Source organism: Etheostoma spectabile, chromosome 8, assembly GCF_008692095.1.
Source record: "Etheostoma spectabile isolate EspeVRDwgs_2016 chromosome 8, UIUC_Espe_1.0, whole genome shotgun sequence".
NCBI classification, from domain to species: domain Eukaryota; kingdom Metazoa; phylum Chordata; class Actinopteri; order Perciformes; family Percidae; genus Etheostoma; species Etheostoma spectabile.
The window spans coordinates 25,434,177-25,456,309 of NC_045740.1; the positions used below are offsets into that span (position 1 = coordinate 25,434,177).

Here is a 22,133-nt window from a genome sequence, read left to right on the forward strand (position 1 = left end):
TATCTCTGCCACAGTAAGTGCTATCAACACAAAAATTTGGTAAAGGTCGGCCTTTAGAGGGCGCTACAGTCAACGTAGACCAGTTTCGGCCCATATACACAATCAATGTTAATGGGATATTTATAACGGCAACGTAACACATACCTGATGTTTGCCTCCCCACCGTTATGCTTTTGCGCGTTCCCAGGATCATAGGGGGTGACTCGCATCGGGGCCAACTGGCACTGGGAGGCTTGGACCTCGTCATAACTGCTTGCAGTTCTAGTTTATTTTTGTTACTTTTACAAATAAAGTAACTTTCCATGTCCACTGTGCCTCTTATCCAGATAGCGGAAAGGGGCAGCTGGTTTTCTCTATGACACTTTAATACCAACTCCCCTACTACTTATATGGAATCACACTGCTCTTTAACCAAACAGAGAGCCATTAGTGTCTAAGTTCTACTCAGTAAATAGTGATGTGATGCAGAGGAAGACATAATTTGAAATTTCTTTTAGAGCTACACTGTAAATCATTTTAAGCTGCCTTAAAAAATGTGTTAATTGAACTGAGGTTAAATAATTGGTTTGAAGTCACCTAATAAGTTTTGGAAATGTAAAACTTTAAAGTTAACTTAAGACTAGTGTAATGAAGTTATAATGTTATTTGATTTGATTTGCTTTCTGTTTACAATTTTTCAGTTTGAAAAGGTATTCTCATTTGGCACGAAGAACAACTGCAGCTGCTCCTGTTGGAGCCACTTTGTACCAGTTAGCACAAAAGGCGATAAGCAAGACAGCTGCTGCTGACCTTAATAAACTATGTGTATGTAAGGGGGTAGGGACAGAATTTGATACTAGCCTTCTTTATATCACATTTTTCATTATTAGGGAATAATGAAAAATGAAATGAAAACTGATGACTTCATTTGACATGTATTAAAGACACACAGCAAGTTTCCATAATGTGTTCTTCAAGCTATACAAAGAATGCTCATGTACTGTTTCTTTAGAAACTTAATTCAATGAGTTGACGGTACACTCAGAATTACATGTACCTAACCCACTCATCGTTTTAAATAAAAAAAAACTTTGAGAAAATTTAAGTAGGATTAACTTGAAATTATTAAAACATATTTTCAATGAAGTTGAAAATATCTGTGGATTTTATTAAATTCCTGTATGATTTTTATAGTGTACATTCTCTATATCATAGCTTAGTTTCAGTTACTGTTTGAACAAATATATGTAAATATACGGCAGTATATATATATTTTCTGTAGCTCAGTGAGCTCAAACTTGGGTCGGAACTCTGACGAGCGTTTGCAAGATAGATTTTTAAGGTTGCACAATGATTAACAAAACAAATCCTGTTCTTGTAAATATTCTTGACAGCTATGGCCATGTTCTGCAGGAGTTGGAGAAGAAGTTAGCAGACTTAGAAGATAGAAACCAAAGATGCAATATTCGCATGGTCTGGCTGAAAGAGTGATTAGAAGGCTCTAACGCTATTCAATATCTCACGCGTTCCCTCCCTGAATGGCTAATGTTCAGATTGACATTATGAGAGCCCACTAAGTCTACAGTGACCACCCAGAGAAGAACAACATTGCTACTCATACGCTGATCTTCAATATACTTTGCTACTCAACCAGACAGGCTATTCTCCAGCATATCAGGATGTAGTGTGTATTGAACTCTCCACGGAGTGGATACATGGAGCACCTGAAAAGACTCTAGACACTTGGCGGAGCATCATTGACTCTGAGGTCCGGGCTTTAGCCTTGTGCTGCAAGTTAAAGGTCCGGGCCGCAGCACAAGGCTACAGCCTAGACCTCTAACTAGTGCAGGTGTTTGATTCCTTGTCTTGTCTTGTGTGTGTGTGTGTGTGTGTGTGTGTGTGTGTGTGTGTGTGTGTGTGTGTGTGTGTCAGTTTCTGCATGTGTTGTTTTGTCTCCCTCCCTTTTTCTTTTTGTTTTGTCTCCTTTCCCACTCTGTTTTTTTTGGCCCTGGGACACGTTCTATTGTCCCAGTGTATTTTTTGTGACTGTTTGTGGTTTCTAAGTTTAAAAAGAAAACAAAAAAATGTTTAAGAGAAAAGATACAAGAAAGCATATTCCTGCTAAAAAATCATTATGTTTAATGTATACATACATTCCTCTAACCTAACCTTTTCTTGTGAATTATGAGTAAATTGTACCTCCTTAGATTTACTGAGGTTAAAAATAAAACAAAGGAAAAATCTGTTTTTGGGTAACTGAAGCCCTACAGTAGCTGGAGCTCCTCAACGGGCAGCAGTGAAGCAGGGTTCCCCCCAGCGTGTTACAAGCATGGTGACCCACCAGTCCTAAACTACTGGGACAACAGTGCCACACGTACATCGCATTGTTTCAAGGGATTATAAACTACAAGGTTTCAATCACTGCTTTAGATTGTGACATCAAAAGACCAATGCGTAAAAAAGCCCAACCCTTGCTGGTTCCAAAAACATTGACCACTGTGCCCTTACAATAATAATAGTACTGGAAATCTTAACCAAAAGAGATCTTTTGTCAATAATGCATCAATATGAAAAGCCACACACATAAGGCAAATGTTACAATTGCTACTATACCCTCCGAATATGCAGCTCCTCTACAGCCTCAAGTAGATGGGTTTTAAATTCCAACAACTGTAGTAAGATGGTGCCTCCACTTTCTGCTTGACATTGAGCGTTAGGCAGAGACAGCTCCTGCTCCAACACAGGTCCTCCTACCTACATAAGAAAAATGAATGCTTCTAATTTACCTATTCAAATACTTATTAATGGGTAATTATAAGATACACAATTGGCTATATGATGAGGCTGTTGGACAAAGACAGTGCATGTTCAATAAAGTAAATTCTTCCTGCACACAATAAGAAAGAGTGAAAGAGTTTTTTTAACAAAGAGCTAACAGTTAAACAACTTGAATGAGTGATACATGATTCATTGGCAGTTTAATTGCTGCAGGTATCCTGCAGCTTAATGTCAGGATACATACAGAAAATATTTGATGATTTGTTTCTGAGAACAAAGCTGAGACGGATACAATAGCCTGGAATTATTTATAGAAAATGTTTTTAGTTGAAATTAACCAAAAATAAATAAAACAAATTAGTTCATGAATTTGCTTTGCTTTGTCCTCTACTGTCACAAATAGTAACTTACAGTGGTGTGGTTGGGGAGTGTCCCAGAGTCAGCACTGAGATCCATCGAGTTGTTTCAGGGCAGGCCAAGGTCCCCTCTACTGCCTGTTAATCAAAAAAAGTCTGTTTAATAAGCAGTAACAATCTGCTTTTCCACCCACATGCTTATAATTACTTCCTCATCTGCAGTTTTTACTGCTAAATGATTTTATTAGAAATAACATGCTAGCACATTAAAGCCTCGTAATGTTTCTCAATCACTACAATCTAACCTAATGGCTTTGAAAGGACCATTATGTTTTTTTCTGTCTTTGTTTTACACCACTTCCATTGCAGTGAGAAGATAACACCTTGATAAGCCATCTAAGTTCAAATGAACCAGACCATTGACACTAATAGGGGTCAAGGCAATAACACTGAATGGACAAATTGCACTGTCAATGCTTTTTAAATTATCTAGGTTATTTAATTTGACCGGTGGATGGTTCTCTGAAACTGTCTCTGTCCCCTCAACATAACCAAGAAACTGAGTGAGTGACACACACACGCAAATACACACTTAAGAGAAAATATTACTATTTAAGTGGGAGGTCTCCACTAGCCACTGATCTCTTAATAGAACAGACCTTTTTCTCCCATTTAACCTGCACTGGTATCAATCATGTTGGAGAATTAAATGATCCCTGCTAGAATTGGCTACTATCGTAAAATGACAGTGTGACCCCAGGTTGAGGAGGGAGGGGATGTGCAAACGTGTGTTAGTGTGTCAAAGCGATAGTGTTTGTGTGTCTTATGTGCATACTGTAAATGTGTATGTGACTGGGAGTGAGGGAGTAGACAACAATATTTGCTTTTCCTGTGATCCAGTTGAACAGATATAAACCACCATCTCTAAGCCATGAAAAGACAAATTAAAAGAACTGAGCTTTTATTAAATGGGAACATTTCTATCAAGCAACATGATGTCTGTATTAGCTTGCAGTTATGTTAGCTACGGTTCTGTAATGCACTGATGAAAATAAAGTTAAACCACACCCATGAGATTATAATACAAGTATTCACATTACAGCTTACAGCAATACAATAACTGAACTACAGCAAGACTAGTGTTAAAGTGTACACCAATGGGTCTTTTAATGAAGACAATTTATCACATCACAGAAGGGAAAGCACAAGTGTAAAAAATGAATTAAATGATGGTTCATTTCATTTAGCTTAAGGTGACCAGATTTCTCAGACAAAATCTGGGGCCATTTTCAGCTCAGAAGCGTATTTACCTCCAAAACACATGAGGTTTTTATTTTTTGTACAACTTAAAATGGGGACACTCGACCTAAAGCTGTTCCCATTAGGGGCTGAAACCCCCTAATGGTCTGATTCTAGAATCACCCTGCTGCTACTTCATACTTGTACTCCACTACACCTCAGAGGGGAATGTTGTAATGTTTACTGAACTACATTTATCTGACAGCCTTTTCTTTATTGCTTAAGGCTTGTTCCTGCAACAGCTCATTGAGTATCGGATATAATAAAAACTATTAAGGAAATATTTTCCTTTGACATTGATCCAGTATTAAACGAGATCGCTGCAGTCGGCAGGAGTGAAACAAGTTACAATGGAAAATAGGATAATTGTCCAGCTTGTATTTACGTTCATAAAAGTGCTTGTTTTGCTGCTGACAGACTCAGATTAATATTATAAGTGTCTGACAACATTATGGAAAGGATTTCTGAGGAGGCTGAGGTTTCTGTTAAACATTAAGATCCTTTTTTAAACATAAAAGTTTGCGAAATTGCGTTCGCTAAACCCACCAGACTCCATGTAAATAATGAGTAATTCTAGCATCGTAAACTACGGCTTTCTAAAACATCTCTGAGCAGCGCTGGCTCTGGCGGTCTTGGGCCTGCGTGTGTGCGACTATCGGCTTCCAACATCGGGTCTGTCCGTCACAGTGAAAACCGGGGACATTTCCGGGGACAGATCCAGCCGGGGGCAGGTCACCAAAACCGGGACTGTCCCCGGAAACGTGGGACGGTCACCCTAATTTAGCTGCTTCAATTCCTAGTATTGTGCATGATGGCTCACTGTCACAACGTCATGGCTTCCTGGCATCTAAATGTTATTAGGAACACCTGTGAATTTCCCCATTTCCTGTACTAGGACAATTTAAAACGTCTGCTGTGTAAATGTGCTGTATTTATATAGCGCTTTTCCAGTCTTAACAACTGCTCAAAGCGCTTTTACATCTACAGGAAACATTCACCATTCACACACATTCATACACTGTGGCCGGGGCTGCCGTACAAGGTGCCACCTGCTCATCAGATAAACATTCACACACATTCACACTCCGATGCGCAGCACCGGGAGCAACTCGGGGTTCAGTGTCTTGCCCAAGGACACTTCGACAATGACTGCAGGGGCGGGGATCGTACCACCAACCTTCCGATTGGCAGGCCACCGCTCTACCAGAGTCACAGCCGCCCCTGCTGTGACTCAGTAAAAGGCCTATTACACAGCTAACTTAGTTAAGTTTTAATGACAGTAATGTTACCAGGTCTATTGCTATTTATAAATGCTACATTTGTCTTTAAAATGAGCGAGACCGTAACAATGCTATCTTTTTATTTCAAGAAAGAGAGTGAAAATGTTAACTTTTTCTTTTAAAAAGTGAGACAGTGAAAGTTACTCTTTAGACTGTTTCCAAGTGCCAATTACGAGCTTTAGCTATTAACCCCTAAGCTAACCACCGTTTTAGTCCAAATTGGAATTATATTCCATTGATTTGATATACTGTAAGGCTTTTTATTTTGACTTAAATCAACACAATTATGGCTGAAATTAAAGAAAGGTTCATTACAATGCAGTGTTCTATTGGAATTACGACCAGAAGTTAACGTTAGCTAGCCAAAACTTTAGCCTAACATAACACCAAAAGCTAACTGCTAGCTAGCTAACTATAACAAAATGTTAGCTAGCATGAGCCTCCATATCGCTAACGTAAACCAAAAAAAAGATAACGTTAGTTTGCCCATTCAATTTTAAGAGAATATTGTTAAAATATGTGAATGTTCCTATTAAATAAAACGTTTGCTGTTTAAAGTGAATTAAAGCTAGTCTGGTAAAATGGTGGTTTGTTGATGCTGTTACATTACCTTTGGTGGTTATAGCCAGAGCAAGTGAAGGCAAAATGATGCTAATGCGATCAAAAGAAGCTCACTTGCCACTGAGTAGACTACCTGGTTTGCTATTGGCATAAAGGACTGTGACAATTGTTCAAACCACAGATTATATGGTTGAAATCCATGTTTTTCCTTTTCTCGTTCTTTGGATTGTAGAGTCAGATCTGTGCTCATTTCCTATTAATTAACTATCTGTATTCCTAGGATTTGTTTCAGCGTGTAACATAAACACATGTCGACAGTGGACCTGGAGAATCTTTGGCGGTAGGCCATGTAGGCTACAGTAGATCCATTAAACTCCTGTGTCAAAGAGGGGCTTTGCCATTGGTGCCATCTAGCGGTTAAATATTAAACTTTCACATGGAAGGAGCTTCTGCTTGGACGTGGTTTGTTTCACTGGTTGCTTTCTCCTGCGTGTCCATCCACCTTTTATCAACTAAAGAAACGAGGTGCTTATTCGCCGGCTTTTCCATCAATTAGTAGACATGGCGTCAATAAAAGAAAGAGCCGCGGCGTTAAACCTTGCAGAAAAACTATGTGTTCCTCCTCAAGGTAAGTAAATCAAACCGCATTTCAACAAGGTGTTTGGTCTTCTGCAAAACATGGAGGCCTGTTCATGTGTCTGATGGTTTATTTGATCTGGGCCAACTACACTAAACTAAACGCACTAAAATGTGCTGAAGTTATTGGTCAATCGTCACTAATTAACAAGCAACGCCAGTTCACCGCTGCTGAAGACTGTCTGTTCCCCTCCTATTTATCTCTAGCCTGCTCCAACCCTGCACAGGTCATGTGTTGAACATGACTCTTTTCTCTGTGCCTTTGTCTTAGCTCATGGAGTGGCCAGTAAACCAGTCCAGTCTCACTCTGTGTGGAGTGGCCTCATCTCCCACCTCAGGTCTTCTGTGACAGTGAAACGTCGACGAGTCCACCTTAAGTCTCACAACGACTGTTTCCTTGGCTCAGAGGCTGTTGATGTGGTGGCAGAACACATCAGTTGTGTCAAAGTCTTTGAGGGTGGGTGTTGGGCAGTGGATTTGATATATGGTTGCATTCTATGTTCTTCCATTTGACTCAAGCCATCTCACCATTTTTTTCTTTTTCTTTATAAGCCAAAAGACATTCAACAACATTTCCCCTTTCTGCTTGGTTAAAATTTTAGGTGCCAATGTGTCACGGGACAAAGTGGTGTGTGTGTGCCAGGCTCTGTTGGACTGTAATATGTTTGAGGCCGTGGGCACCAACGTGTTTGGCAAAGACAAGAAGCAGGATGTGTTTCAGGACAGCAAGAGTGCTCTTTACAGGTTATACACGAGAACATACTTATCAAGCTACCTGTTGTTGTTTTTTGGCAGTTAAAATGTCTATTCACAATGGCTGTGAATGTGTTAACATGATGCCTTTTTTACACACAGGTTTGTAGATGTGAGTTCTCCTTCGGTCGATGAGTTGGAAAGAAGTTTGCTTGCGAAAGGGATCCAAAGACTCTTCTGCAGTTCTCTTTCAGACAGGTACAAAGTCTAAATAATGTTATGAGTTACAAGTCTACATTAAAAACAAAAAAAATCATATAATGCAGTTCAATACAACACCACCACTGACTACAGCCTCCACAATAACCATAGAGTTAAACCTATATTATACAGTCTGAAAAGTCACACATTAATTGTCTATGTGTACTCAGTAAATTGCATAATGTCAAGGGTGTAGGCTATATCAATGTGGGATCATGAACTCCAACCTGTCCAGGTTATTAAAGAAAAAAAACAAGACATCTTTCACCAAATGGTGCACTAGTAAAATGACACTATCTTGGCAGTTTCCAAGATTAAAGCATTTATAGTGAGAGAGGATTGAACGCCACAGAGGAGAAACTCTCTGAAGAAGTCTTATGCTCATCTGTTACTGAAGATATGTAAGATGGGTGTACTTGCTAAATGAATTGAACGAATTAAGCATCATCACTCGCCTAAGCTAGAACTTTATGTGGAGAATATGAATACAATCTTTTGATCACAGTATACAGCATTTTATATCAAAAGTCTATACCATGATTTACATTTTCTGGAAAGTCTATTAAAAAACATTGAAAAGAGTACTTCACCGATTAAGCATTGCACTATAATATTGTTAGATTCAATGATAGACAGTTTCAAAGAACAAAATCTGTGTAGCAGAACCAGAGACATCTTTTTTTATTTTTTGCATTCTTTTTCCTTGTGAAAATATGGCAACCGCTGTGTGTGTGTGTGTGTGTGTGTGTGGGTGGTGTGTTGTGTGTGTGGGTGTGTGGTGTGTGTGGTGTGTGTGTGTGTGGTGTGGGTGTGTGGGGTGTGTGGGTGTGTGTGTGTGTGTGTGTGTGTGTGTGTGGTGTGGTGTGTGTGTGTGTGTGTGTGGTGTGTGGTGTGTGTGTGTGTGTGTGTGTGTGTGGTGTGTGTGTGTGTGTGTGTGTGTGTGTGTGGGTGTGTGTGTGTGTGTGTGTGTGGGTGTGTGTGCGCGCGAGCTTTCCTCTGTATGTTTTTGGCTCTGGGACGCATTCCATGTCTGTGTATGTTTTGTATTTGTTAATTTGTCATTCTATAAAAAATAAGTAAGTAAAAAGATTGGCTGGAGATGTGTGTGTTATGCTTGTAACGGCTAATGTAGCTCGAGCCAGTAGCCTCAAGCAAGACACAAGGAGCGGGTACAGAGGTCTGATTAGCTCACTTCTTTCTAATGCCACGCCTACAGATTCTTTTTGATTTTTAAAAGGCAATTTATCACTTCCCCTTTAAAGATTAGAAAATTTCCAGATATGAATGTTTTTTTAAATTGAAAGTAAATTGAATATCTGACAAATACTATTACTTCCTCACATTGATGCAAAACCCTGTAAATCTAATATTACCATTAAATAGTCTGGTTCATTGATTTGGAACAATGTCTAATAAAAGCAGAGTTATTAAAGGGAGAGTTGAAACTGCATAACTATGTGGCAAAATCTCTACAAGAAGTCACTTTTTTATCACGTAACCAGCATAAGATCTCAGCTGTCTCGGTTTTGCATTCCAGGCATGAAGAGATGGCATGTCCCACTGGCGTACACGCTCAGATGCTCACCCCTGTCAGATGCACTCAGGCCTCCATAAAATCCAACCAACTGGACACTCCTGCCACTGCCAACCTGTCACTGGAGCCTCTGGTGGACAGTCCGAGTCCCAGCAGAGTACAGACTGACACTGTTTTACCACAATCATGTAAGACACTAATGTCAACGTGTGTGTATTTCTTCCTGTTGTGACACTTTTCCTCTGATAAAAGCATGCGTTAATTATTCTATTCTTTTCACCTAATGTTACAAACTTACTCATGTTCACAAGTCTTGGAGCTTCAGCATGTACTGAGTGAAAGGCAAGAAAAAAAAACTTAGTAGGACACCAAAGAGAAAAAAAGGATTTAATCCTTAATTTACATTTTTAGCTGATACAATAGTGTGACAGGAAAAAGACTTAAAAAGTCAGGAGAGGAAAGACAGAACATTTATGGGGAGATTTCTTTTGTGCCAGAGACAGCCATGGCTTAAGGCATTATGTTTTTGGGGTTGTCCGCTTCTAGTTTTCTTTTTAAAAAGACCTCTGTTTCCGTTGGAATAGATAACAGTACAGTATGATAAATATTACTTGTTGTCTTGCTCCACTCCCCAGTGGTAAACGAGGTATGGCAGGAGCAGACTCTGCTCAGGCTGTTACACCTGGTGGAGCTCCCCCTGCTGGAAGGGGTGCTTCAATGCAGCCAGACCCCATCCCCTTTTCCAATTAACCTGCTGGCTCACAGTAACCCAGACCTGATCTACAGCAGCCACCACCTGGACAGGCAGATCATCAGGGCCTTTAGGGACTCTCAGTATGTATGGCTTAAATTATTTGCTGCTTACTTAACACTAATTAACGATCTAAGCTGCAATACTAGGCTGCATATCAATATTTTCCATACCTCTGTTACTGCTTCCTCAGGCGACTGCTATTAACGCAAATGTTATTGTTATCCAAAGTATTGGATTAAAAAAGTATGCTTGCATTCCATGTTATCACGTCTTTCAAACATTCAAAAAATATGAAGCAGAATCACATTAGTGGGTTCCCCATTTCCACTCTTTGTATTAAGCCAAGTTAACTAGCAGCTGGTGGTAGCTTCAGATTTACAGTGCAGACATTAGAGTGGTTTCAACCTTCTCAATTCAAAGTTTTCCAAATATATAGTGTTTATAAAGATATAGTATATTTATTAAATGAAAGAAATCTTTGTTGATTATCCCTCAGGGAGGATGAGTGGATCTGTGCAGCTCTGGACTGTCTGGACTATCTCCCTGATCAGCCAGTGGTGGAGCTGAGCAGGGAGCTGCCACACTGTTTCCCGCAAGATCAGGACAGCTGTGAGCAAGTGCAAGCTGGTAGCAGTTCACAAGATCTAGGCAAGTGCTTGGATGAGTATCATGTATTTCTTGCCTTGTATTTCTTTCGTGCTTACTTGTTTGTGTGTTTTTGTTTTTTGCTGTTATTGAAAAATGCTGCTACTGTAACGACAAAATTTCCCCGTCGTGGGATGAATAAAGTATAATCTATCTATCTAGAATGGGGGGTTGGTCTTCAAGAGCAAGGCAAGTAACTTGTGTCTCGCAAAGGCCAGTGTACAATATGTAAATGCTTTTTCACTGTCTACTCATGTCAGCTCTAAAGAAATATTTGTTAGGTTTAATACTGTGTGTCAGGTTTGTGTTGGAAGCATGCAACTACCAATGTTAACACAATTACAATATACATTATAATTTCTGTATTTCTGGCTTCAGTGAAGTCTCTGAGGTCAATGTCCACTCCTGTCAACGACAGTGATGAGCAGCCTCCTCTCTCCCAGAGGGGTTTGATCCAATGTAAGCTGATGTTGTACGGGACCCTGGTGAAACATTACAGCCACGCAGACAGACCTCCACTGCTGCCCCAGCACATGACTGACATCTACACAGCCATCACTGACCTGCTGGGTAACAACTAGGATTGTGACTTTAGAAACTGGCTTCTAACAAGAAAAGTTGATTTAGTCACATATATAGATTAACGCTGTCCTAGAAAAATCAAACCAGGGGTTGCAACCGAGCCTGTTTCCCTACCCAAGTTGCCCCCATTTCATTTTAACTTTATTACACCGTGGTCTTGGTGAATACTCGATTCTGATTGGCTGCAGGTTGTCCATAAAAAAAGGGATGTTGGACACGTAGTAAAGGAGTTCCAGTGAAACTGAGTGTTTACCATTTTACATTAATAATAATAATAATAATAATAATAATAATACATTTTCTTGGCACTCAAGGACGCCACACAGGTGCTACATTAAATGTAAGCATGTTTTGTTCCAAACACAGAATGTAGTCTTTCAGTGTCTAAGCACCATTCTGTGAATACCACAGAATGGTGCTAACACACATGCTGCAAGAAGTAAGTTGCATTGCCCCTCTGAACTTACTTTACTGTTTCACAGCGATCATCTTTCATCCCAGTCGCTGTTCAGGAAGCTACTTCAGGCTGTGGCTGACAGCACACATGTTGATAATTTGCTGTAAAAGTCTTGATATTGGTTTGGCAACATTAACATTGCTGATAGCTAGCTTGTCTTGTTGTTTAATCTTATTGTCAAATTATATTTACTGAGTTTACTGATTGTCAAACATGTGCAATGTTGTTGACTTTAAATCTTGCTAGCAGTTAGCTTGCAAGATAACTTGCTAGCTTGTTAGCAAGTTATCTTTTATTCAGAGCCTCAGGTGTTACCAAGGAAACAAATGACTTATTTGAAATAACTTTATATTTTGACTGATAAACACATGAAAATATAAATTAATTGTCTAAGTTTGTTTTGTGCAGTTGACATGGTATTAGCTGGTTAACTCTAGCTGCGCTTTGGACAATTCTGGTATAGGGCATTAACCTTTTTATATCAAATGTGTGTGTCTCTTGCCTTCCCAGTGAATGCTAAATTGGGCATAGCTCTTGAAGCTCTGCAGTTGTGTCTGAAGTTGCTGCCTTCTGGCTGCAGAGATGAGCTGTGCAAGCTGCTTACATTCATGGCTCTGGCAGCTGACCCACAAGGGATACAACTGGACAAAGAGGCAAGGGTTGGAGACTAAATCAAATGTTGTCTAATGCATTATTAACACGTCCAAGAAAGTAATGTCTGAAAGTTGAAAGTGATCACCATGGCACCACTTTTCCACCTGTCTTTAGTTAGAGAAGTAAGAAACATGGGAAATAGAGGTCTTGTTTTTTCTGTAATTTTACATAAAAGTTGCATTGCGGAATGTGTAGATGGAGAACAGACAAGCAGTGAAGAGGTCTTTCTCGAGGGCAATACTCTACAGCAGGGCTTTTTCAAAAGAGAAAGAGGACCTGATGGTGGGCTTCATACTCAGCAACGTAAAGGACATTTTTAAGGTAAGGGAATGTCAGAATACTCTGAATCAGAAAAGGGTTTATTGCCAAGTAAGTAACACTTACAAGAAATTTGCCTTGGTGGATGGATGCATTATACTTCTCTAGTGCCTTGAAGAATTCCCACAACGGAATTAAAAGTGGTGTCCATTGCATTTACACTATATTCTGCTAACAACCCACAATGCAATGCATCATATCTAGACACAAAAATTACAGTTGTGACTCCACATCTGTTAGGGATTTTAAAAATGACAGTGAATCAAGTGTAAGAAATCTCAGTTTACTGCTCCCTATAGATTAAACAGTACAGTACAGAGTGAATATTAGATAGCGAGAGTAGTGAATGAGTGAACATGGAAGTGGTTTTGGTCACCTAAGAGTCTACAGCTATGCTAGCATCTCTGTACAGTAGTGCTTTGAGCTAAATGTTAACATCTGCATGCAATGCTAACACACTGTTTATAATATACAGGTATATCATTTTATAATAATTCAATAGCTTTGAAATGTATGTCACGACCAAAGTGTTAGGCCGACCAGCAGCCCCAACATTGCCATCCCTAGACTCCCACCGCTAGCATGCCTAAAAAACAAATATAAAAAAAAGAAGAGTCCAAATTTAAGCAGCAAACATTGTGATGTTTAATTTTAATGGCTAAAATAGGTCAAGCTCCCATAATGCAACTGAATATCATTGTCACTCCAATGTGTAGCAAAGCCTCCTGTTAAAAATGTGTAGCCCCAGGCCTAAAAGCTGACCCTAGGTAACCCTGATGACATCACTATGATGTCTTTGGGGTTTCTCAGACTTGACAAAGCTCCAGAGGCACAGATCACATTAACTGTTTCCACATGCGGAGTAATACACTGTACGCCTACCACATAAAATAGACTGAAACTCACATGTTGTTTCCGATTGAATATATGCTAATGAAAATCTGACATCTTGAACTCAAACTGTAAACCAGAGTATGGCCCTGACATTTTGTTATCAAAATGTCAATCCAGGATTGGCTTTATTTAAGGCTGACTTTAAAGTATTTGTTTGAGCTTTAATACTCAGTGCTGCTGTAACTCATTGTTGTGTGAACAAATTTCTCAAATGGAGTTGTAAAATATAGTTTAGATTAAAGCTGCAAGTAGCGTTGGACAGGCCCTTGCTCCTTACTGCCGGACGCCACTCCTTGCGACTGTGCATGTATCACATGTATAGCACACATAAGTTTCATGTAAATAGGATGATGTATGTCATATAAGGTGGATTTCTTGTTGCCAGCCGGGGGGGCGCTATGACCAAAAGTAATTTTTGGCCTGTAGATGTCCTCAGGCCTGGACCCTTGCCAAACCTGAGTAATTTTGGGCAGATATGACAATGTACGCTAAAGTTACAACAACTTCTTTCTTCATCAATAAATGCTCCAAATGGCCGCCACGCCACTGCCACAAAGTTTGACGAAAAGTTTTTCTTTTAATAACTTTTCATCTTCATTCATCTTTTAAAAGTCCATCAGATAAAATCTCTAGGAGGACAGTTCACTGTACCGTGGATGGCACACTTTGTCGCTGTGGCTTTGCTGTTCCCTCCACTCAATATAAAATATATATACGCTCATACTTCACAATTGAAAGCTTAGCCTATCATGACCGAGACACTGCAAATCGCCACCAATGAAAAGGGAGCTTCCCGCTGAGTTCAATGACAAGACTCTACGTCATGCATTTCATTAGGTGTAAAATGGGGCGTGGCCATATCAGGGGGGGGGGGGCAAACATCACCAATGAATAATAAACTCTCTGCTGAGTTCAATGATACCTCACACAAGACTTAAACGGGTCACCAGTTATGAAAGGAGGCGTGGCTTAGTCATAGGGGGAGGACCAAACCATCACTGTTCAATGATACCTGGCCTGAGGACATGGAGACGGGTATGGCTGCAGCCTGGAGCATCCCATGTCATCCATCCCGTCTCATGCGGTCTCGTCTCACGCCAAGGTGTGTCCAACGGTAAACTTAGTGGGTCAAAAATACGATTTTGAGAATAATTTTCCAGAGGGAGTCACGGGTAAATTCGTGACCATGAACAGTTTTTAACGTTTTTCAATTAATTCCAACAAATGTGATCATGAATTTACCCATCTGGAAAATTATTTGCGATTTTGTATTTTTTACCTTCTGAATTTACTGTTGGACACACCTCGGCATGAGACCGGACCACATGAGACCGAACGGATGACATGGGGCGCTTCAGGCTGCAGCCATACACTCTTGAGCACATGGGCATGTTAAAGTATATGGGGCGGCTCAGTATCACATGTACAGTAGACCACACATAAGTTTCAAGTCAGCATTCCAAACTTCCAGACAACAGAGCTATGTGTTGAAATCAACCGGAATTCTCCTTTTAATAACTAATGACCCATTTCTTGTACACTATTGTGTGAGGTATCATTGAACTCAGCAGGGAGTTCCCTTTTCATTGGGGACTATTTGCCGTGTCTGAAAGCCGTGCAAATGCACGGTTGCAAGGAAGAAGCGTCCTCCAGTAACCCTGACGCGTGCAGATGAGCAAGGGCCCATACAATGCTAATTGCAGCTATTATTATTATTACTATTATTATTATTATTATTATACTGAAAATGCAATGGTAAAAATCGGTAATCCCACTAGCTTTGAAGCCCCAAAAGTGATATTCGGGACAGCCCTAGAGAATGCTTTCTCAGACATTTGTGTGGTCTTCAGTAAAAAGGATAAGTGGAAACTTTGTCTCCAAACCATTTTTTGCCAGTAAATTATTTGCCACCAAGATTTTATTTTCCATGTTCCAGATACCAGGGGCTCTGCACAAAAGAGTGAGTGACAAGCTGGCTACTCTCGTACAAGGGAAGCAGCCCGATGTGACTGGTAAATGACTACAATACCACCATGTGTCTAGTTACAGAAAACATCCGGGGGGGGGGGGGTGGGGGGGTGGGGGGGGGGGGGGGGGGGGGGGGGGGGGGGAGGAGAGACATGACCTCATAGCTTTTACACTGCTTTAACATGTTTCCAAATGTCAATAATTAATGAAGCACAGGAGACCAGATTACTTCCACAGGCAGTGTTCTTCTTGGCATAACATTGTTTGTTGAATATTTTTTATATTTTTCTATGACAGGAGGATCCTTAAAAGGCTCTGCTGTAAGCTGTTGACTGCCACTGCTGCCTCAAGTTAAAAGTTATTATTCATTTTAAAAATCATAAACTATTGGAAATCAACTTTATTCATAGAAAATGGAAGATTGTCAAAAATACGTCACACTATTTTACACTTTCATATATTGGGCCTATCGATCCTCAATCGGATAACACATTTTTAAGTAGCTAACTGATAAAAGTGTCTACTTCCTAAATACAGGATATTTAAGATTGCTTCCTTAGCCCATGTCCTGACTAAAACAAACTGCTTTAATATGACTTGTTGAACAGTCAGTGACACATTACAAGATAAAGTAAATAGTAAAATGTAGTGTAACACTTAACACAAGTCAGCCAGTGTGTTCATGTCAGTTTCACAGCAGCATATCTCAAGTCTGCTAACTTAGGCTAACATGAGCTACTGGTCATACCAGACCCAGTACGGTTAAAACAGTAACATCCCTGTGCTAAATTGAGAAAAGGTGCATTGTATTGCTTATGAATTAAATTCAATTAGTAAAAGAGAGTATGGGTTATCTATTATATTTAATGTTACACAGCCTTGTTTAAAAATTACACTGTTTTCATGTTACAACAGATCAAATGTGAAAGGCGTTGCGTGATGAACCCACAGAGAATTAACACGGGACCCCACAGTTCGCCTCAGCTCTATGGAGTGTATTAGTGTCTTTTAGCTGATTGTTTAATTTTACGTTGAGTTTTTATTTACTCTTACGTCCTCTTATCAATCTCTGCTCCAAGTCACAGTGCTGCAAGAGTGAGACACAACAACAAGCATAGGGTCAACAAATTGCAGATTACAAATTACCATTTTCTATACTAAAATAAGATAAAAGCCATCCTTCCTACAGTCTTCTTTTCACCCACACGTGCCTTACAACCACTCAATCCTACTTCCATACGCATCCATGCATTCAGTCTTAGTAAAAAACAATTTCATGTATCCCATTCATAAATATCTAGACATTCACTTAAAAAATGCATTCATTCCTCCATTCATATACATACATACATTCAGTCACAGATATTAGTACATTGAAGTATTCATAGTCATACGTTCATCACTGCTCATTAATTAAGCTTTTTATTTAATCATTAATGAGCCTAACTGTGGGAGGACCAAATGAGTGCTTACACCAGTTATATTTGCACAGAGGAACCCTGTACCTCTTTCCCGAGTTCAACAGCTCAAACTGTGTATACGAAACGTGAGAGTTAGCTGACAGAATGGTCTTAGCCTGCCTCATTGTTGCCTGATCAAAAAGCTCCTGCGGGTTAAGAGGTGCAAGTGTTCCCATAATTTTGCCTGCCATTTTAACCAGATTGAAAATCTAAGTTTTGGATTTTACTGTCAAATTCCCAAACCAGCTGGTAATACCATTCTGAAGAATTGACTCCATTTTTGCTCTATAGAAGATTAACGTGATATTCTTACAGACCCCGAACACTAAGTCTGTGCAAAAAGTGGAGACGCTGGCACAGACATTTGTTACATGTGTGCATCAACTCAGGTCATTATCAATATATACTCTTAGATATTAGAGATATAAGAGAGGACACCTGCTTGATGTCATGGCCATGGATGGATACAGGGCTCTGATCCCCAGCTGATCTGGGATCTACCAGCATTTTCCAGAGTTTTGCTTGCCAGTGCCACACTGAATTGGCAGACGCAGAATTTTCTACAGAATCTTCTGCAGATTAAAATAAAAAAAATGTGTTAACACATTTCCACCCCAAGCAGAAAAACAGTCTGCTAAATTCTGCAATTTTAGTTCTGGATCACTGCTGAAAACTGTAAAACAATCCGCAGAATCCATTTGGGCTTTTATGCAATGTTCACGATTGTGGCAGTTAATTTTAACTCTAAGTTCCCTCCCTTTTAAAACTAGTTTTTCTTTTCTGTCATTCAGACTTTACGTTTTGTCAGCGTGTCTCCAGCAGGACTTGCGCTGACTCCACAAAGAAGACCACCAACGAGGAACTGTGGATCATGCTAAACAGCATCCACCTGGACACCAAAAGATCTGCCAAGGAGAAAAAGCGCCTACTTGGACGGTTTTATCAAGCCCACCCAGAGATATTTACCCAGTACTTTGGTGATGCTGTTAATGTGCTGTAGTTTTTGAAGACTATGACACAATCTATATCACTCTGTTTTTTACAGTCCGTTTCAACAGTAGCTACTTTTTGCCTTTTACATTTGTGGTAAATCGTTGGTCTTTCAGACACAAGCTACCTGACTTAAAAAACATATTTGTGACTGACAGTAAATCTTAATGGAGATTTTAAAGAAACCTCCATATGATTGCGCTTGTACTGTACGTGTATATTTGCTTTATTTAAGGAAAAAAAATGAACAGTTATGTGTTTGGCCTTGTTTCTTTTGAAATAAAATGTTAAGCTTGAACTTGTTTTTTCTTCTATTATGGGTGTTAGGGTTAACAAAACAAATTAAATAGAATAGAAAAGAGGTATCCTGTCATTTGTAAAACAAAATGTCAAACAAAAGCAACTAAATCTACTGTATATGCTACAGCAAAAAGTGCCTTTTGTGGATTCAGTTTTTCTTAGTCTGTAAATATGTGTATTATGTTTAATGATATACTCAACCCCAGTATTTGTATATCTTAATTTAATGAATTTGTGTATCAAATTTGGAAAAATATGGATTGATGGACTGATTGTATAACAGTGAATCAAAAAAGTGTCTTCTTGCAAGAAAATTCTCTGCTGAATTATCTAAAAGTTTTTGATTAACCTAGCTCACTTCACAACCGGTTTTACCAAACTTACCAAATTACCAAATTAACCAAAACTTAATTAACCAAACTTAATTTGGGGAATTGGACATAACTTTTAGATCTTCTCAACACACATATATTGTTTTATATCTATGGGTCTGGCAATCGTGTGTGTGTGTGTGTGTGTGAGAGAGAGAGAGAAGTTGGCTTGACTATTACGAGAAGAGTCGCTTGGGCTATTGGTGGCAGTAGCTCAGTCCAGAACTGGAGGGTCACACGTTCAAGTCCCCATACAGAGTGTGGATTGGTAGCTGGAAAGATGCCACTTCAGTTCCGGGGCACTGCATGGTGCTCTTGGGCAAGGCACTGTAGCCCCAACTGCTCAGGGCGCTGGTAAATGTAAATGTGCTGTATTTATATAGCGCTTTTCCAGTCTTAACAACTGCTCAAAGCGCTTTTACATCTACAGGAAACATTCACCATTCACACACATTCATACACTGTGGCCAGGGCTGCCGTACAAGGCGCCACCTGCTTATCAGATAAACATTCACACACATTCACAGGGGGCAACTCGGGGTTCAGTGTCTTGCCCAAGGACACTTTGACAATGACTGCAGGGGCGGGGATCGAACCACCAACCTTCCGATTGGCAGGCAACCGCTCTACCACTGAGCCACAGCCGCCTCAGCTGTTCCAGCTGGCAGCCCACTCACTCTGACATCTCTCTCCATTTGTGCATGAATAGATCCTGAGGAGAGCTGTACTCTGAAATGGCACCAAGGCTGAATTTTGGGAGAGATTTCAGATACATTTCTAGGGGACCACTAAGGTTTATGTAAAAGAGACCTCAGATACAGTTTTAGGGGACCACTAAGGGCTATATAAAAGAGACTTCAGATACAGTATTGAGGGGACCACTAAGGTAATAAAAGAGACTCAGATACAGTATTAGGGGACCACTAAGGTCTATGTAAAAGATACTCAGATACAGTATTAGGGGACCACTAAGGCTTAATAAAACAGACTTCAGATACAGTATAGGGGACCACTAGGTCTATTTAAAAGAGACTTCAGATACAGTATTAGGGGACCACTAAGGTCTATATAAAGAGACTTCAGATACAGTATTAGGGGACCACTAAGGTCTATATAAAAGAGACTTCAGATACAGTATTAGGGGACCACTAAGGGCTAAATAAAACAGACTTCAGATACAGTATTAGGGGGACCACTAAGCGTCTATTTAAAAGAGACTTCAGATACAGTATTAGGGGACTACTAAGGCCTATCTAAAAGAGACTTCAGATCCAGTATTAGGGGACCACTAAGCTCTATGTGAAAGAGACCTCAGATACAGTATTAGGGGACTACTAAGGCCTATTTAAAAGAGACTTCAGACACAGTATTAGGGGACCACTAAGGGTATATAAAAGAGACTTCAGATACAGTATTAGGGACCACTAAGGGTATATAAAAGAGACTTCCATTCCTTTTTGAATGGGAAAACAAGTGAATACCATGAATACCTTTGAGAAAAGACTATCCAAAAAAAGCTAATGCATACAGTTTAGTGGGTGTTCTTTTACAAATGAGAGGCTGGAAGGGTATGATATGCATTAATGCTTTTAGTTTGAAGGATAATATTATCGTAGCATCATCTTGAAGCCTCCTCCCCCCCTCCGTCTTTCACGTAGTGCAGTGCTGACGTAGCTGTAGCTGGAGCCATACACTCGTGACTGATGGCTGCAGTCAGTGCTATCCTGCTCCTGTCCTGAAGATGTCACTAACAGCTCACTGACTGGTGAAAAGAAAAGCTACCATGTCAAACATACAGTAACTCTCCATCAGTAACTCGATTAAGGCACTGGCCCCTCAAATGTTAAGTATTAATCATTAGAAGGCAGTTTGTTGCGTACTGCCTGCTACATTGATTGGAGTATCTCTCGAAATCAAACTGTACAAATACTCTCGTTTGATTTTAGATGTGAAAGACCTCACACTAGTAAACTGACCACACTTCCAATTATTTTCCTCATTTGTTTCAATCAGGGATGCAAGGGGAGTGCACTTGGTTTCCAAATATAGAAGTTTTGCTGTAATTACTTCAGATCTGAACAGAGAACAAGAGAACACCAAATTCTCAAACAGGAGAATGTAAATTTAGTGTTGCCTATAAATTTTGAACAAGATCAAATTAAATTTGAAAGGTCTCAGGCGGGACTGCATTGCATGTCACTTAGCCAGTGTACGCATGTGAGGGGAGCGTGACACTGTACCCCTCCCCTTGTCATTTCAGAGAATAGTTCATCTTGTTTTTAATGATCAATAAGCACGCTTCCAGATGTTGGGAGGTAAATTCATCCTCACACAGTCCCTTGTGCTCTGTAGCAGCAAACAAGAGTACTGGAGGGGGGGGGGGAAGCCAGAAAAACATGGCAAAGCACTGCTGCCTGCATCGTTACTCCATAAGAATTCCAAACAGTGCTCAATTTCTACATTTTAAAGCATACAGAAGTCTTTTTTAGGCTTTTTGTGTGTGTTTTTTTTAAAGCTGCAAACCACGGGCAATTATGAATATGAGGCTGAAAAGTGAGTTGAGTGTATTGTTACATGCCTAAATAACACATAATTTTCCAAACAAGTGCAATCTAAAGTAGATTACACCCTAGGATGTTTAAAAACTGCATCATGATTAGTTTTCTATCTCAAACGATTGTAATCTTTACACATTTATATTGATTTTTAACCGATTCTGTTAACCCGTGTGTTGTCACTTTTGTTGACGCTTTTTATCAATGTTTTTAACTTTTTTTTACATTTTTGTCTCTTTTTTCAACACTTTTGATGCTTTTTTTTCAATGTTTGTCACTTTTTTTTAACGTTTTCAACACTTCGTAACACTAACTTTTAACTTTAGTTTTACAGTTGTTTTTGGAATTTATGGTCAATAAACTTCATTTTTTGGAAATTATACCTAAAGCTTGAGTTAGAAAAGCAGAAATTAGGAATTATTTAAAATTAAAGGAATGTCTGTTGATGGATAATCACAGACTGGAATATGTCAACTTTTACTCAATTGTATTTCAAAAACACTTTTTTTTAAATGCTATAAAATTGAACAAGACACCCCAAAATTAATTAAAGTAGAGATTTGTACTTGCAAAAGAGCACTGTGTGGAATCAATCATGTTATTTTGGGTAATATATTGGGTAGTTATAGGATATATAATAATATATATACATATAAAAAGAACATTGATATAGGAAAGCTGGTCAATTTGACCCGAGGACAACATGAGGGTTAAGGCAGAGGTTCTGACCCAGAACACAGAAAAACATACACGGGCACAGAATAACGATTCAAAAACCTTTTAATGTAACTTCTGTACTTATAACAGC

The 22,133-nt window shown here is 39.5% G+C and overlaps 2 protein-coding genes across 5 annotated transcripts in view; one reads left to right on the top strand and one right to left on the bottom strand.

Moving 5' to 3' along the window:
• Positions 1-6,664, bottom strand: part of ccdc73 (coiled-coil domain containing 73) — a 36,324-nt gene extending 29,660 nt beyond the window's left edge. For 3 of the 4 annotated variants that reach the window (XM_032524617.1, XM_032524619.1, XM_032524615.1), the window contains exons 1-3: positions 6,303-6,664; positions 3,169-3,251; positions 2,593-2,733 (exon numbers count right to left, since the gene is read on the bottom strand). In XM_032524617.1, coding sequence (XP_032380508.1) covers positions 2,593-2,733; positions 3,169-3,213 — 186 coding nt within the window. In that variant the 5' untranslated portion in view covers positions 3,214-3,251; positions 6,303-6,664. The remainder of the gene's footprint in view (positions 1-2,592; positions 2,734-3,168; positions 3,252-6,302) is intronic. The other variant, XM_032524616.1, reaches the window with a different exon arrangement.
• LOC116694750 (DEP domain-containing protein 7) lies at positions 6,633-18,300 on the top strand. Its single transcript, XM_032524620.1, has 12 exons — positions 6,633-6,881; positions 7,161-7,346; positions 7,492-7,633; positions 7,745-7,840; positions 9,381-9,565; positions 10,013-10,211; positions 10,628-10,779; positions 11,155-11,346; positions 12,326-12,468; positions 12,665-12,790; positions 15,618-15,693; positions 17,901-18,300. The coding sequence occupies exons 1-12, from the start codon at positions 6,815-6,817 to the stop codon at positions 18,107-18,109; spliced, it is 1,773 nt and encodes a 590-aa protein (XP_032380511.1). The 5' UTR covers positions 6,633-6,814; the 3' UTR covers positions 18,110-18,300.
• Positions 18,301-22,133: the final 3,833 nt, after the last annotated feature.